General features: G+C 44.8%; 1 protein-coding gene across 1 annotated transcript; it reads left to right on the forward strand.

Moving 5' to 3' along the window:
- The first annotated feature begins 12,764 nt into the window (after positions 1-12,764).
- LOC134461056 (metabotropic glutamate receptor 8-like) lies at positions 12,765-14,497 on the forward strand. The gene has a single exon (XM_063213800.1). The coding sequence runs from the start codon at positions 12,969-12,971 to the stop codon at positions 14,478-14,480; it is 1,512 nt and encodes a 503-aa protein (XP_063069870.1). The 5' UTR covers positions 12,765-12,968; the 3' UTR covers positions 14,481-14,497.
- Positions 14,498-16,435: the final 1,938 nt, after the last annotated feature.

A 16,435-nucleotide genomic window follows, 5' to 3' on the forward strand; every position in this document is an offset into this window, starting at 1 on the left:
GAGAGGGCTGTACTTGTGCCTTACGTCATTCAGAGTGACAGCTGCCCAACGGTGCAGAAAAGCAAATGGCGCACTTGTGCACTTCATGCACTATGTTTCAGTGCGTAACTAATACGGGCAGACGCACTGAAACATGAACACTGAAGCAGGGCCGTCGTTAGGTCTATTTTAGGGGGGCTTTAGCCCCCCCTACATTAGTATTAGCCCCCCCTTAACGATTTTGCACAGGAAAAAAAAATGTTGTTTTTTTTTTTAAATTTTTTCCAAAAACAAATGCCGTAAAGCACTGAATATGAACCACCAAGAATGCAAGTTAATCTGAATATAAGTTCCTGTTTGCTTATTTATTGTTTAATGCCACTTATATCCTACTGCACAGCAATAAAAGCAGGGTGCACAGCAATATGTTATGCGGGGGGGAAACAGGTAGAGGATTGTGCTTTGTGACTAACACCTCGAGAAAAGTGCAATTACTTACATGGATGAAATCTTCCGGCCTAAAGTACCAATTTTCACTCACAATACCCGTGTAATAAATCCATTTGACATTGTCTTGAAATTATAGTTGAGCTTTAATATTTGTCTTAACAGTTTGAAAACACACATGAACTGATTAAAATAGCTACTAATGGAGTAAAAGTGACCTAATATCTGCCAGGGATGCATCATTTCCCAAGTAAGGAACCTGTTTGAATGAATCGCTTCCTGACCTCCGCTTCTGGAGACGCGCAGTTAGTAACTCCTTAAAGTTCCTAGTCAGTGTTTCCCATACATTGAGGAAACTATGGCGGCCCGCCATAGTTTAAATTTGGCCGCCATAGTTTCCGAACGATTTGAATTACGATTTCCTTCGCATTTTCCTCCTGGAGTAAATACATCCTATAGAGAAAACCACAAGTGTTTGAAAGACAAAGGGATCAAAAGCCTAGTAGTTAACTTGGGTTTGGGAGCAATAAAAAAAAAACCTTCAGAGAAGGGACAGTTGGGATGAGTTTACTAACACTCCCCAGGCTTTGTTTTACAGTTGTAATGAATTAGGTGACAGGCCTCCATTGACACGGCAGAGGAGACATCGGGCTGCATATAGAAATGAATGTGTAATGAATGTGAATATAAACATAAATGTGTAATATGTTGTTCAGCCCTTTTAATGGGAGGAATTTTGAAAAACTGGCCCTGTGACCAGCACCCCTCATGTAGAATGTGTACGCCTATGTGTGTGTGGGGAAAAGGCACAGCCTACCCTCTTAGACCCTTTTTGTCTATGCGTTAACAATTTCACAGTAATCTTAAATTCTTATCTCTGCTCCTATTTTGTTTTATAATTTTTTTCATTACATAGACCCCTGCATGAGGGACGAATGAAACTGTGTTGTAAACAGAAATGATTCACTGTACTGCATTTAAAAAAAATATATAAATGACAATGTACTACTAATATCATGGGTAAAATGTTATGTAGCCTTATTTCGCGCCAATTTCATTCTGTACTCATTGTTTTGCCATTTTGCATTTACACTGCGTGAATACACCCGCCAACCCCCCCCCCCCCCCCCCCCGCCAAAAAAAGGCCCGCGTTAAAAGACCCCCCCCCCCCTCCGGACAAAAAAAATCCTGGCTGCCCCCATAGTTTCCAAAATTTCTGTGGGAAACACTGCTAGTCCTTGTGTAAATTATGCTATTGGCATTTTTATCTAATCATTTTAACTTCCGTACATAATATTCATCAGTTGAAACATTTTGAAATGTTTTGTTTAGCTGACATATGAGGAATGTTCATTAAAATGTGAATTAAAAAAAATATCACTGTAACTAGTGTTTAAAAATCGGTATGGTGCTCTTAAAATAATTGTTCAAGAAGACGCTTTTGCACAGCTCTGTAGGTGGGCAGGTGCATAGGATATTACCCCAGTGGGGTTGTCATTCAAGTGTAAAGACATCCTGCACACTGTCCATTCCACCAACAAACTTTAATACAACATGAAGAAGGTCGGATGACCGAAACAATGTATTAAAGCTTGTTGGTGAAATGGACAGTGTGCGGGATTTCTTTGCTCTTAAAATAATGAATTCATAGACAAAACCTTAGCAGGTGAGCTGGAAAAAAAATGTTTTTCCTCTGGGGCTAAGCCCCCCCTGTCTCCCAAACCTAGTGACGGCCCTGCGAAGTGCACAAGTGCATCATTTGAGATTTAGCCGTGTTTTCAGTTGATGTAACCTAGTAGCCTAGGCTACACATCAAATGAACTAGTGGACCTATAAGTTATTTTAACAACACATTCAGTAATTTTTGCAAACGACTCCCTGATGCAACCGCATTTTTATTAGCAACTAGGCCTAATTATTTGTTAAACGTAGGCTTACCCTGCGTTGAGGTCCCGTTATTGCAAACGAGGCATAGGCCTATTAGAAGCATTAGAGTTCTAAGTTTGCTCGCAGTTGCCTTGAATTGTGAATTAACCTTAATTATTTTTTAGGTGGCCAACATGTAACCTAATAATACAAAAATGCATACCCTAGAGTCTAGACCGATGCAACTTTATCTTGACAAGATCTTTACAAGAAGCTCGCAGTTGCTTTGAGTCCAGAAGGTCCGTTATTGCTGGCATTAGACGCATCAGCGCTAAGTTTGGAAATTGGCTCGTGGTTGCTTTGGATCTGTACTAATACGTACTTTCTAAGTACTATTATATTAGCTTAGCTATAACCGGACTGAGGACACGAGACACTGGAGACAGTCAACCATTTAATTAATGACCTTGATCACATAGATCATAACGTATATACATACGGAACCACACCCACTTCCTGTGGGGTCCTTAACCTATGGTATCTGATGAGGTACACACAGAACCTATTCAACGCTCACGTTACAGGATCAAGGTCCCGTTATTGCAAACGAGGCGTAGGCCTATTAGAAGCAGTTTGTGAATAAAGCTAAATTATTACAGTAGCCTATTTTTGTAGGTGGCCAACGTGTAGGCTACATTATTTGGTCAAATGATGTACTATCTATCACTATTGCATAATATGCCTACCCTGCGCCGATGCAACTTTATCTGACAAGCTCTATACAAGAAGGTCGCAGTTGAGTCCAGAAAGTAACCTATTGGACTGGAGCGGGGGTTCCGGACTGATCAGTGTTAGTTGCACTGCCTCGTCACACCACCCCACACCACACATCCATTAATTCCATTTTAGTTTTTATTGCTTCTCTGCAAGGGAGATTGTATGTGGATATGTTTGTGTTTGTGTTTCTATCTCTTCTCGAATCAAGTTTCATGATAATTCAGCATGTCCATATATTTAAATACTAAAATACTTTGCACAATTCTAACAAATGTGTCTTCTTTTTTATGATACCTGCCTGGGATGTCCTCCTCACATGAACAGACTGATTTTGTAGGGGTTGTTATGAGATAGCTTTCTGGTCTTACAGAGGCCTGTGAATTTATACTCTGCTCAGGTTGAGAGCCGTGTCGTTTTTATGTAGCCTATGCCTTTTTGGGATGTAGCATATTTATACGTTTTTAATTTTGCGTCTCTCCCACAAGAGAGATTAATGACCTGGAATTAAGAATCTTTTTGTTGCACCAGCATCACACTGACGCATTGCAGATCACTTTCAGCATTTTTCGTCCTTCAAAAAAAGCGTGTAACCCTGTCTCTCTGTCTTTCTTTCTTTTCCACAAAGTTTGTGAAACTGACCTGAGTTTTCTTCACAGGGTCTTAACGTGGATTTCATTCTTCCTGGGGTTAAATGGGGGGAGTTGCATTTCACCATTCATACAGCACTGTTGTGTTATGGGAAGCTGAAGGCTGCGGCAAATGGGAACAATGGTGACATAATGGTTGCATCCCAATATGTGACCTTGCCTCCTCCACTTGTGCTTGTCTCCTCGTCCCGCCTCCTGGCCCCTCCTCCGTGGAGAAAACGATAAAGTTTCCCAGCTGTCAGCCTCGCCACAACAACTTTTGAGGGACTGTTTTTCATTCAACACCATCCCAATTGCAAATGAGAAAAATACTTTACAATTGAGCTTTTGCAAGCTATTGAAATATAATGCTGTTGTCAGTGATGTCATCATGACGAGAAGCAAGTGGAGGAGGCAAGTGGAGGAGGCAAGGTCGCATATTAAAACGCACTCAATAATGGGAGCTAATATCTTTATTTTCTTGTTCCCTTATCTCTTTCTGTTTTCCCTCCCTCTCTTTCACACACAGGGCGAGCTGGAGAAACAGCTACTGCAGGCCAACCCCATCCTGGAGTCCTTTGGGAATGCCAAGACAGTGAAAAACGACAACTCCTCATGTTTTGTAAGCACCTGCTACAAAAACTTTGCGAACCGTGGTGTTGGGTTGTCAAGAGACGAATGTGGACGGTAGCTGAATTGGCTGACCACAGAGAACTCTTCAGGGAGAGAGACAATAATAAACCTGCCATGCCTGATGACTTACTCCATAGATCCTTTAGACACAAATTCAGGAAAGAGATCAAATTTGTCTTTTCGGTTCAGGCTTTTATTTTAGACCACTGTGGCTAACACTTTTATGCACACTATGGCACTTTTCACATAATTTTATACAGATAGACAGATGCAATAGAAAAAACAAATAACTTTTTTAATACCTATCCAGTGGAGTGTAATGACACTTTTAACTGTAGAAAAACTGATGACATTACTCTGTGAAGTTACCTGTGTTGGATGGATTGATAAGGTAGAGACGGTCCATAAGAAGTTTCTTCCAGAATCCAAACTTTCCAAACTGAAAATACAAATATTTTGTTATCGATGTGAACAGAAAATCTCAAGTGAAATTTGACTTTCTACAGTAATAAATTCGCACTGACTTTTTATGTTTTGTAAAAGCAGACTAAAGACAATCTAAACATGTTTGAATAGAGCTCTTCAGCGTTGACGTCAACTTGTATGCGGCGTTTGGACTACCGGTTCCCTGGCGATTTTTTACATTGCAAAACGCCATAGAGATTCAGATTTGGCAAAAATATAAGTTGCACGGCAACAACGAACATTAGCCTGTCCCCGCATCCCTTTCTCATTAGTGGAACGGATCGTATCATCATGTTGGTGTATTCACATGTTAAATCATGACGATTATAATTCAATATTGCTAACCCCTTTCTGGTCATTAAAACTTCCGAACTACATACTTTCCTTTGGTTGCCATGGGTACAACCTTCCGCACGTACATGCCGTTAGATACTGGCGCCGTTTCTGTAGTCGCCAAAAGCTTCCGGGTTTAGCATATGGACGCAACATCGTATTTATGTCGAAGTTTGACACAAAATGATCAACCATGTCATACCTACAGCCTATTTTTAACACCCTCGACAGTTTGCGGGGGTTCGCTAAGCGCGTGCTTGCACTCGGAGCTTATTTGAAATTTACCCCTATTCATTCCCAATGGAGGCCGGAAGCCGATAGGAACCAGGACGTCCTTAAATGCTAACATGAAAGACTACAATCTACTACATGCTTCCGCTTCCGCTGAAGAACTCTATGTTAGCATTGTTTCAGAGACCATAGAAGGGAAGAATGCATCCTTATTCCAGGTGTTGTGCTATAGCAGTTTTTCCCAACCTTTTTTGTCCTGCGTACCCCTAAGCTATTTGGTCATATGATGAGTACCCCCTCGCCCTCACACATGCTCTGTTCCTCTATCCCAATGTGACTACACTCAATATATTTGCTATTATTAAATTTTTCTGCGTACCCCCTGAGGTGTGCTCGCGTACCCCTAGTGGTACACGTACCCCTGGTTGGGAAACACTGTGCTATAGCATAGAGCCAATGAGCCATAAAAAGGTCTACAAGATGAATGCAGTAGTGAGCTAAGTCCAGAGATATGCTATGGGAAGTGTCCGGTTATCTAGTGATGTTTGACATCTGTGGCCGAGTGTTTATGCTGAGCAGGAGCCCATGAGAAGAATGCAGGTCCACTCATTCCTCATAAAGGTGGTAGTGCGTAGTCCACAATCCTAAAATCGTCAGTTAGGGCCGCTGACAGCTTTGGCCAGACCCAGGACAGAGTCATCTGAAAAGCCCCCCTTTCTCAATACATACCATGTAGCAATGTAACCCCCTCTTTAGCTGGGTCTGGGACACCTGACCCATTTGTCCACCCACCCTCCACCCTGTCGGCTGCCCTGGCGTCAGCACTGGACGGTGCGATGGCATCATCGCCACATTTTTTCTCATGTGTACATTATCAAGTCAGAGATACTTCACCCCTACTGCCAGGAATCCTGGGGCTCCACCTCGACACACTGCCCAAGGCCGAGTTTACCCAGATGGCCCAAGCAGCAAATACCTCAGGAGGGTGGTGCCAACCACACATCCTGTACCTGCCCTGCTCCGCCATACCCATGTGTCACTTCCCCCCCTGACCCGCACCCCTGAAAAGACCATCCCAGCCCCCAGACTCACATGCCGTGGATTCCTAGCCCACCACTTTTTTGCCCTTAAATAGTCATGGCAGTTGCAGGGCCAGCTCTACTTTTCTCCCCATGCTCTGGGTCTGGATCCCGAAATGCGGCATTTTTAAAGTGTGGCCACACGGGCCATCTGAGGCCGATGGTTCCCAGCGTGTAAAGACCTGATTAAAACCAGACGGTGTTTGCGTGATGCTGAAATAGGCCCTCTCAGGCCCCAGACATCTACTGTAGAATGTTCCGCTCACCAAAAGATGGAGTTGGGGGGAAGTAGATGGGTGCCATGGCCACATCACCACAACACAAACACTGATTAGGCTGGAATGACTCACCTGCATGTGGTAAATGCTCACTGCACAGATTACTGCTACTAACCTGATCTCAATCTCTGCTGCTTACAGGGGAAATTCATCAGTCAACTTTGACGTCACCGGTTACATTGTTGGAGCCAACATTGAGACCTGTATCCTTTTTGGAGGAAGATGAGAATTGGAGGAATGGGGGTTAAGGGGTGGTCAAGGAGTTATAAGAAGACATGGGAAGCAACAGGTGTATGCCTTTCCATCGGTGGTAGAAGATAACAATGAGTAAAAAGGGGGAGGAGGAAGAGAAAGGTGAGAGATGGTTGCATTAACAGCAGGAGAGTGAGAGAAAGAGAAAGAGAGAGAAAGAGAAAGAGGAGAGAAAGAGAGAGAGAGAGAGAGAGAGAGAGAGAGAGATACGTAGTCTGAAGAAGACTGTGGGGTTGGGTTTGGGTGGTCAGTGTTGGTTGTGGAAATGACCGGTGGTTATCGTGTGTGTGTGTGTGTGTGTGTGTGTGTGGTGGGGGGTGTAGAGAGAGTGGGGATGTGGTTTGGCAGACGCCGTCTCCAGAGTTTATGCATCGCCACAGGAATTTGGCCCCAGTAGAGACCCAGGCCTAGTGGCCCTCGCTGAGACGGCGTCCGGCTCCCCTCTCCTCTGCTCTTCCTCGCTCTCGTTTACTCTCCCTCACTCACTCGTTTTGTACCGTTCCTCTGGACACCAAAAGCAGAGTGCCTCTTTTCTGTCCTTGTTCTTACTGGGGTGGCGAATGGCATGCACACACATGCACACGCACACACACACGCACACACACACACATACCGATACACACGCACACAGAGACCTCTCATTCTCTCATATTACCGTTGTCAGACCCCTTCACCCCCACCCCCCACCCTTCCTACAAAAATTAAGGGCTTTCGCAACACTTGGCCTAGACAGGCTGTGATTTACAAGCTGGCATGATTTTTATGAGGCTTTTTTCACCCAAGTGGAAAGAAAAGAGCACTTCTTATTGTTGTGTAGCGCTGCCTTTGGATGCACACATCAGCTTACAGTAATGTCCTAATAGCAACCACACTATCCCTAATAGCCTACAGCCAAGCTTATCCCGAAAATGACTCCTAGTAGGCTACTTAACGTTAGTTCCAGTATGTGGCTTGCCCCCCCCCCCCCATTTTAAAACAATGCAAAAAGTTAATCTATTAAAGCATTTTATTTGGTCAGAGGTTACCATCAAGAACAACCACTGCTCCTTAAAGGATTTGCACAGACCTTCTGGGAAAATCCAGAGCGATACATCAGGTCAAAGATGAGCAAACCTTCCATATCTTCTACCAGCTGCTCTTCGGAGCAAGTGTAACGGAGGGTAACTAGCACAGAGTTGGCGTGGAACGTTGGTAAACCTCCCTCCGATAGCCTCATACAGTCTCGTGCCGTTGGGCCGAGAGACTAGTCTCTTGGCCCAGCGGTATCGTACTGTGTCTCCCATTGCCGAACCGTTGAAGTTGACGAGGTCGCACGTTCGATCCCCCAGGGGGGTGAACAGGTGCAAGATGACCTCCGTCACAATGGTGTCGTGACCCGGATGGGAGTGAGGTTTAAGGGGGAGAGTGTAACGGAGGCTAACTAGCACAGAGTTGGCGTGGAACGTTGGTAAACCTCCCTCCGATAGCCTCATACAGTCTCGTGCCGTTGGGCCGAGAGACTAGTCTCTTGGCCCAGCGGTATCGTACTGTGTCTCCCATTGCCGAACCGTTGAAGTTGACGAGGTTGCACGTTCGATCCCCGAGGGGGGTGAACAGGTGCAAGATGACCTCCGTCACACAGGGGAGCATCTGAAATGTGAGTAGGCCTGGCTGACTTTGGGGTCCGCTCATTTTTCCGACGCACCATTGGTCCGATGCGTCAATGTTCCGAACATTTTCCATTGATCCTACAGCACTTAGTCTCAGATAACTTTTTACCAATTAAATGAAACCCTTTATCCCTACAGTCCAATGTTCTGACCAAAAGCTGCTTTAGATCACCGTCATCTCTGAAGCCTACGCAGTGGTCATGCTGCTGTCTGTGACAGGTTAGGTTTTGGGAAAGTTTTGGTCAAGGCACAAATTTAAAACTCAGAAACATTGCAATAGCCTACTGACAGGTTAGGGTTAGGAATGGTTTTGGGTAGGGCACAATTGTAAAACTTGGCAATATTGCATTAATGACAGGTTATGTTTAGGGGTGGTTTTGGTAAGGGCACAGCAAGACCGACTCAGACGGCATCTATGTGCTCGTCGCAGCGCATGCAGCTGAAGTTTAGCCTACTTGGCACCGGGAAAAGCAGGACATACGACCTGGGATGATGACCACCCCCAAAACAGCCATTGGTTGGAACATTGAGCTGTCGGAGCAAAGGGTTTCATTTAATAATTTCGAGTTAGTGGGCTGTAGGATTAATGGGAAGTTTTCGGAATATTGACGAATCGGACCAAAGGGGTGTCGGAAAAATGACATGCTACCCTGACTTTTGCCATCCATCTGTGATAGGCCTAGATTATATTGTTGACAAGAGAATAAGCAATAATGTCGTTAAATGGGTCGTAATACCGTGTGAAACTGCAAGCATTGCATCACTACTGTGCGACCGCCACTGTATATTCTACCTAGGCCTATGTTAGATCCTGTTCAGTAGTAGCGTATCCTTCCAAATCCCAAGAGTATTGTTTTTAACTTTCAACAGGTTGGCGATCTCCTTCCATCCATTTGCTACTTTATTCAAGTTTTTGTAATGTTCTCTGGAAGTGTCGCATAGGCCTAACTCCAAGCAGCTGAATAAGCTTGAAGAGGTTGGCGATGGCAATGCGACGCGACTAAAATACAAATGGACAAAGTGACAAAAAGGTTGCTTAGCAATGCGTTCATTTAGGACAGTCCAACAACAACAAAATATGGGATGGATCGGAGGTCGTCGCTTTCATTCCCTTGCGTCACTTGCCGTTATCTTTCAGATGCTTCGCGATGTCTCCTTCCAGCCCTTCTCTGCTTTATTCAAGTTTTTATAATGTTCTCTGGAATTGTCACATAAATTCGACCTGCAGTATAGACTTGAAGCCATGGCAACGTGGCCAGCATACAAGTGGTCAAAGTGACAAAAAGGCAATGGAAATGGAAAAATAATGGGAATGGATTTTGTTGCTTTAAATTCGTTGTGTCGTTGGCAGTTAGGACACGGTACTGTATTAGAAACTTAGTGGGAAATCTTAGTATGTGACATTTACAGCTTTGAGTTTTTTCTCTAGGCTAGTTGTTGGCGTTAGGGTGATACAACTTACACTTGACCTAGACAGGCTGTGATTTACAAGCTGGCATGATTTTTATGAGGCTTTTTTCACCCAAATGGAAAGAAAAGAGCACTTCTTATTGCGCTGCCTTTGGATGCACACATCAGCTTACAGTAGGCCCCTAATGTCCTAATAGCAACCACACTATCCCTAATACAGCCAAGCTTATCCCGAAAAGATGGAGTTTTTCACCACTCCTAGTAGGCTACTTCACGTTCCAGTAGGCCTATGTGGCTTGCCCCCCCCCCCCCCCCCCTTGAAACACACCAGAAAATGTATAGGCCAGGCTGACTTTTGCCATCCATCTGTGATAGATTATATTGTTGACAAGAGAATAAGCAATATTGTCGTTAAATGGGTCGTAATACCGTGTCCAACTGCAAGCAATGCATCACTACTGTGCGACCGCCACTGTATATTCTACCTATGTTAGATCCTGTTCAGTAGTAGCGTATCAGTTATCCTTCCAAATCCCAAGAGTATTGTTATTAACTTTCAACAGGTTGGCAATATCCTTCCATCCATTTGCTACTTAACTCAAGTTTTTGTAATGTTCTCTGGAAGTGTCACATAAATCCAAGCAGCTGAATAAGCTCGAAGAGGTTGGCGATGGCAATGCGACGTGACTAAAATAGAAATGGACAAAGTGACAAAAAGGTTGCTTAGCAATGCGTTCACTTGGACGAGCCCAAGAAAAAAAATATGGGATGGATCGGAGGTTGTCGCTTTCAGTCCCTTTCAGTCCCTTGTGTCATTTGCAGTTAGCTTTCAAATGCTTGACGATGTCTCCTTCCAGCCCTTCTCTGCTTTATTCAAGTTTTTATAATGTTCTCTGGAATTGTCACATAAATTCGACCTGCAGTATAGACTTGAAACCATTGCAACGTGGCCAGCATACAAGTGGTCAAAGTGACAAAAAGGCGATGGAAATGGAAAAATAATGGGATGTAGGCCTAATGGATTTTGTAGCTTTCAGTCTGTTGTGTCGTTTGCAGTTAGGACACGGTAAACTTAGTGGGAAATCTTAGTATTTGACATTTACAACTTTGAGTTTTTCTCTAGTTCTTGGAGTTAGAGTGGTATAACTGTCTTATTTTTACTGCTGCATTCCTGTTCCTTTTTGATAGAAGTGTAACTTTGTAGCCCATGAGCCCCTCTGCTATGTTTTTATATCCCATTCCTGTCCCAAAACGGGTAGTGCACAGTTGCATTATTCCCTCTGAAATCCTGAGACTCCGTCCTTTGTGTGTGTGCGTGTGGCGGGCGAGCGCGCGTGTTTGTGCGTACGTGCGTGCGTGCGTGCGTTCATCTGTGTGTGCGCGTGCACTCCTGTGCGTGTGTGTGTGTGTCTGCGTCTGCATATGTGTGCGTCTGTGTGTCTCTGTGTCATCCGACTCCAGCCGATCTGCTCCTGGAGGGCTTCAACAGCTACCGCTTCCTGTCCAATGGCAACGTCCCCATTCCAGGCCAGCAGGACAAAGACAACTTCCAGGAGACCATGGAGGCCATGCACATCATGACATTCAACCATGCGAGATGCGTGCGTGTGACTTCGTGCAGAGATCCGTTTGTCACTCACTCACAACCAGGGCTGGACTGGGATCTGAAAAGGGCCCGGGCACTTTTTGACACCTGAGGGCCCAGCGCCTAAGCCTCTATCGGTGTATAAAGATAGATAGATAGATAGATAGATAGATAGATAAAGTGTTCATGTCATTGTTACACAGAAGATATTCTTGCCCACTGGAAAAAGCTGCTGTGAACCCTCATGTTCCCTTCATTCTGCTTCTAAAGTTCTGAGTATGTTTGGGGGTAGGAGATAGAGAGAAGAGCACAATTAACTTTACTCTTGATTATAAGCCCTGGCCAGTGAATCTCAAATTCTCAAAGCAAAAAAAGTATTCATACCATTTTACACACACACACACACACATACACACACACACACCAACTTGCTCCAGTCCACAGATACAGCAAGTAAAAGCCGGCTTGCTAAATGGCATGTTAACACGCCTCCCCCTTTCCAAACGCGCACCAAACCGTTTTGTCTAGTCTAGGCATAAACTGAGACTCATCAAAAGAACCTAGCATTGTCATTATGTCTGACAGAGTGTATTGTTTTCGGACACTCGCCATCTTTTCACGACAGCAAAACCAAGTGACAGCTTCGTATTGCTTAGGATTGCAACATGCACATTGCCAAAACAAAGTTACGCTGCCATGTTTCACAGTTATGTAATAAGTGAGCGGCTGCGTAGCCAGCGACTCCCAAACAGTAGCACGCGACGACGTCTTACTAATCCATCTGACTAACACTGCCATAGGCACACGTTTTATGTCTCCCTAAAATCGCAGGTTTTTGACGGACCTCCGACAAGTTCTACACTCCTTAGTTACCGTTGCTGAGCTCAGATTGGTTGGCGGCCGTTTATGGGAGGGGTTTTGCGAAAGGCTAATTCAGCATCTGTGACTTCAACTGCAAGAATCCACTCTCTCTGAAAGGTTCCAGGGCCAAGAAGCCTGCATTTTGTGGAGTTGATGAGTCAGACCTCCGGCACACAGGACACACTGCTTTTTGATGTGCCACTGCTTTTTGATGTGGATGCAGTAAGGACGACTCCACGGCACAGAACTGACAAGTCGAGGCAAGTCAAGCCAAATTAAGTTTATTTGAATAGGACATTGCAAAACAGAAAAGTTGACCTAAAGAGCTGCTCTTTCAAGTGCAAGGAAGGACCAACATTGATATAGTGGGCAGTGACCTATTCAAAGCTGTCTCTTCATATTCAAACAAGGCCAACAGTTTCATATTCTTTCACTGTCTCTTCAAACACTTGTACCCCCTTGACTGACCACGGCTGTATAGCACTGTGTGTGTCAGCATGGAGCATAGAGCAGCGGTCCAGTACAGATACCTCCTCATGCTGCTGAGCATGTGCCTAAGGACTGTGCAACCACAGCAAAATATGCTTCTTCCAGAGGCCATCCGGCTGCCAGGCGACATCGTCCTGGGAGGTCTCTTCCCGGTGCATGCCCGTGGCGAGCCGGGTTCAGGGTCGGCGTGCGGTGAGCTGAGGAAGGGCGAGGGCATCCAACGTCTCGAGGACATGCTGTACGCCATTGACCGGATCAACAACGACCCAGAGCTACTGCCCAACGTCACGCTGGGTGCTGTCATTCTGGACACGTGCTCGTGGGACACCTATGCCGTGAAGCAGTCACTGACCTTCTTGGAGGCACTAATTGAGACTCCTCGAGACGTGCGCTGCCCCAATGGCGAAAGGCCAATCTTCGCCAAGCCGTACAATATTGTCGGAGTGATAGGCGCCGCCGCCAGCTCCGAGTCCATCACGGTGGCCAATCTCCTGCGGGTCTTTGAGATCCCTCAGATCAGCTATGCGTCCACGGCTCCTGAGCTGAGTGATGATGGGCGGTACGAGTTCTTCTCGCGCGTGGTGCCGTCCGACGCCTTCCAGGCCCGGGCCATGCTGGACATCGCGGTGGCGCTGGGCTGGAAAAACGTCTCCACGCTGGCATCAGAAGGCTCGTACGGGGAGAGTGGCGTGGAAGCCTTCCTGCAGGTCTCACGCAAGTCAGGTGTGGTGCACGTGGCCCAGTCCCAGCGGATCCCTAGGGAGCCCAGACCTGGGGAGTTTGACAGGCTTGTCTCCCGCCTTCTAGAGACCCCCAGCGCACGTGCAGTCATTGTGTTTGCTAATGCGGATGATATCAGGCGTGTCCTGGAAGCTGCAAAGCGCAGCCACCTGACGGATCACTTCCTGTGGCTGGGCTCTGACAGCTGGGGGGCCAAAATGTCCCCTGTGCTCAACCAGGAGGACGGGGCCCACGGAGCCATCACCATCCTGCCCGAGAAGGCATCCATCTCTGCATTTGACAGGTACTTCATAAGCCGCCATTTGCAGAACAATAGGCGGAATGTTTGGTTTACTGAATTCTGGCAGAAAAACTTTGACTGCAAGCTTGCATTTGGGTATAGTAACCGGAGGGGTATTGATAGTCTAAGGAGATGCACAGGATTGGAGAAAATCGGCAGGGACTCTTCCTATGAGCAGGAGGGGAAGGTCCAGTTTGTGATTGACGCGGTGTACGCCATGGCGCATGCCCTCCACAATATGCAGCAGGACTTGTGCGGCGGATTGCCACACCTGTGCTCACGGATGGACCCCGTTGATGGCAAGACACTCCTCAGCTACATCCGGGCGGTGAACTTCAGTGGAAGTGCCAGTACCCCTGTGAAGTTCAGCGAGAACGGAGATGCTCCTGGACGCTACGAGATCTTCCAGTACCAGTCATCTGACACCTCAAAGGGGGAATACAAAGTTATTGGGCGTTATACTGACAAATTGTATTTGGATGTCAGCAAGATTGTCTAGCGTTTATACATTATTTCGTTGCTGCTTTTATTAATGTATTAATTTTATTAATTATTAACTTATTAATGTATAACTCACTATTTTCTTTTTTTTAAAAATTGGCCCTGTCGTGGCTCAAACGGTAGGACACTGCATTGCTACACCGGGGTCAGGGTTCAATTCCGGCATGAGGTCATTTTCCAATCCTCCCCCATCTTTATCTCCCACTCACTTCCTGTCACCATCTCAGACTGTCCTATCTAATAAAGGCATAATAGACCCTAAAAAATACATTAAAAAAAACATGTCAACATTACAGTAAAGTTGGTCATATACTCATTGAGACTGACCAACAGTACTGACTTATTTTCCAATGAATGAAGAACATATATAAAAAATATATTAAAAAGTGGACATACAAGGTTTCTGCTGCAGTGATGATATGAGGGAGTCTGTGCATGTGGCCTCCTCGTTGTCAAGTTTCCCCACTGTCAGTCAGCCTAGCCACAACAATTTTTGAGGGACTATTCTTCATTCTGTTTGCAAATGAGGACATGACATTAAAATTGAGCTTTTGCAAGATATTGAAAGACAATGCTGTTGTCTGTGATGCCATCACAAGGCCACGAGGAGGCAGGGAGGATGGGAGTCCGCTTATTTAGCATAGGTCAATAATTTCTGGCTTTCTCTCTAGTTCACTTGGGTAACACGTGTAGAAAGAGGAACTTGAACAGCAACACTGTTGGTGACAATGGCTTTTTATCACACTCACACTTAGTACAAGATAGATAAAAATTGAGTAGCATTGTAGTCTGTAGACATTGTAGTCCATTATCTTGTGTCTTTGAGTTTACTTGTAGTAGTTGATGATACACCGCGCTCTTCCGTGTGGTGCGTCTCCCGTTGAATAACTTTGAAGGTGAAAAAGTGGATCGCACTCGGGTTCTTCTTTTCTTCTTTTTTATTTTTTTATTTACATAGCAGCAGAAGTGTAGACAAACGTTTCGGCTGTTGCCTTCGTCAGTGTCTCCTTTTGAGTTTACTTGTGCCTATCATATTTTTGTTTTTGCTTCATGTTGTTTTGTTTTGTCCTTAGTACCAGAATGTTTTGTTATATTTTATATATATTTTTTAATATCATTAATCATTATTACTTCTAATCATCACTTAGCATCGATTCCTGTTCAGGGACTATGGATGATGATTAGCCTTGAGGTTATAATCTGGTTCAATTGTATGTGCACTGTCCCTGTCAAATTAACTAGAAATTAAACTAAATTAGAAAAAAAGTATTTTCAGTCAGACAAGTATTTTTTATTGTTCATTTTATGTTAATTTTTGTTCTGCTTAAGTCCACATTCATAATACAAATGGCTAGTCTCCAATCTTAGAATTATGTGCATTTGTACACTGTCTTCAAAGCCTGCCCTGGTAGGCCTCTGGTTTTGTATTTTAGATAGGCCCAAGGCAATAAAATATATGACTTCAACATTAAACTGTACTATATACATTGATTATTGTAATATAATTATTAAGGTTAATTCACGATAAGGCAACTGCGAGCGAACTTAGAACTTAATGCTTCTAATATGCCTCGTTTGCACGGGACCTCAACGCAGGGTACGTTCAACAAATAATTAGGCCTAGTTGCTAATAAAAATGCGGTTGTATCAGAGTGTCGTTTGCAAAGTTACTTGAATGTGTTGTTAAAATAACGTATAGGTCCACTAGTTCATTTGATGTGTAGCCTAGGCCTACTAGGCTACATCAACTGAAAACACGGCTGAATCTTACTTAAATGATGCTTTTGTGCACTTCAGTGTTCATGTTTCATTGCGTCTGCCCGACGTCAACGCTGAAGAGCTCTATTAGTTACGCACTGAAACATAGTGGGTGCATCCCAATATGTGTCCTTGCCTCCTCCACTTGGGCTTGTCTCCTCGTCCCGCCTCCTGGCCCCTCCTCCGTGGAGAAAA

The sequence above is a fragment of the Engraulis encrasicolus genome, chromosome 2 (genome assembly GCF_034702125.1).
Source record: "Engraulis encrasicolus isolate BLACKSEA-1 chromosome 2, IST_EnEncr_1.0, whole genome shotgun sequence".
Taxonomy (NCBI): domain Eukaryota; kingdom Metazoa; phylum Chordata; class Actinopteri; order Clupeiformes; family Engraulidae; genus Engraulis; species Engraulis encrasicolus.

Excerpts from the sequence above, each read along its gene's own strand:
- LOC134461056 (XM_063213800.1), top strand. The coding sequence starts at position 12,969 with ATGGAGCATAGAGCAGCGGTCCAGTACAGATACCTCCTCATGCTGCTG.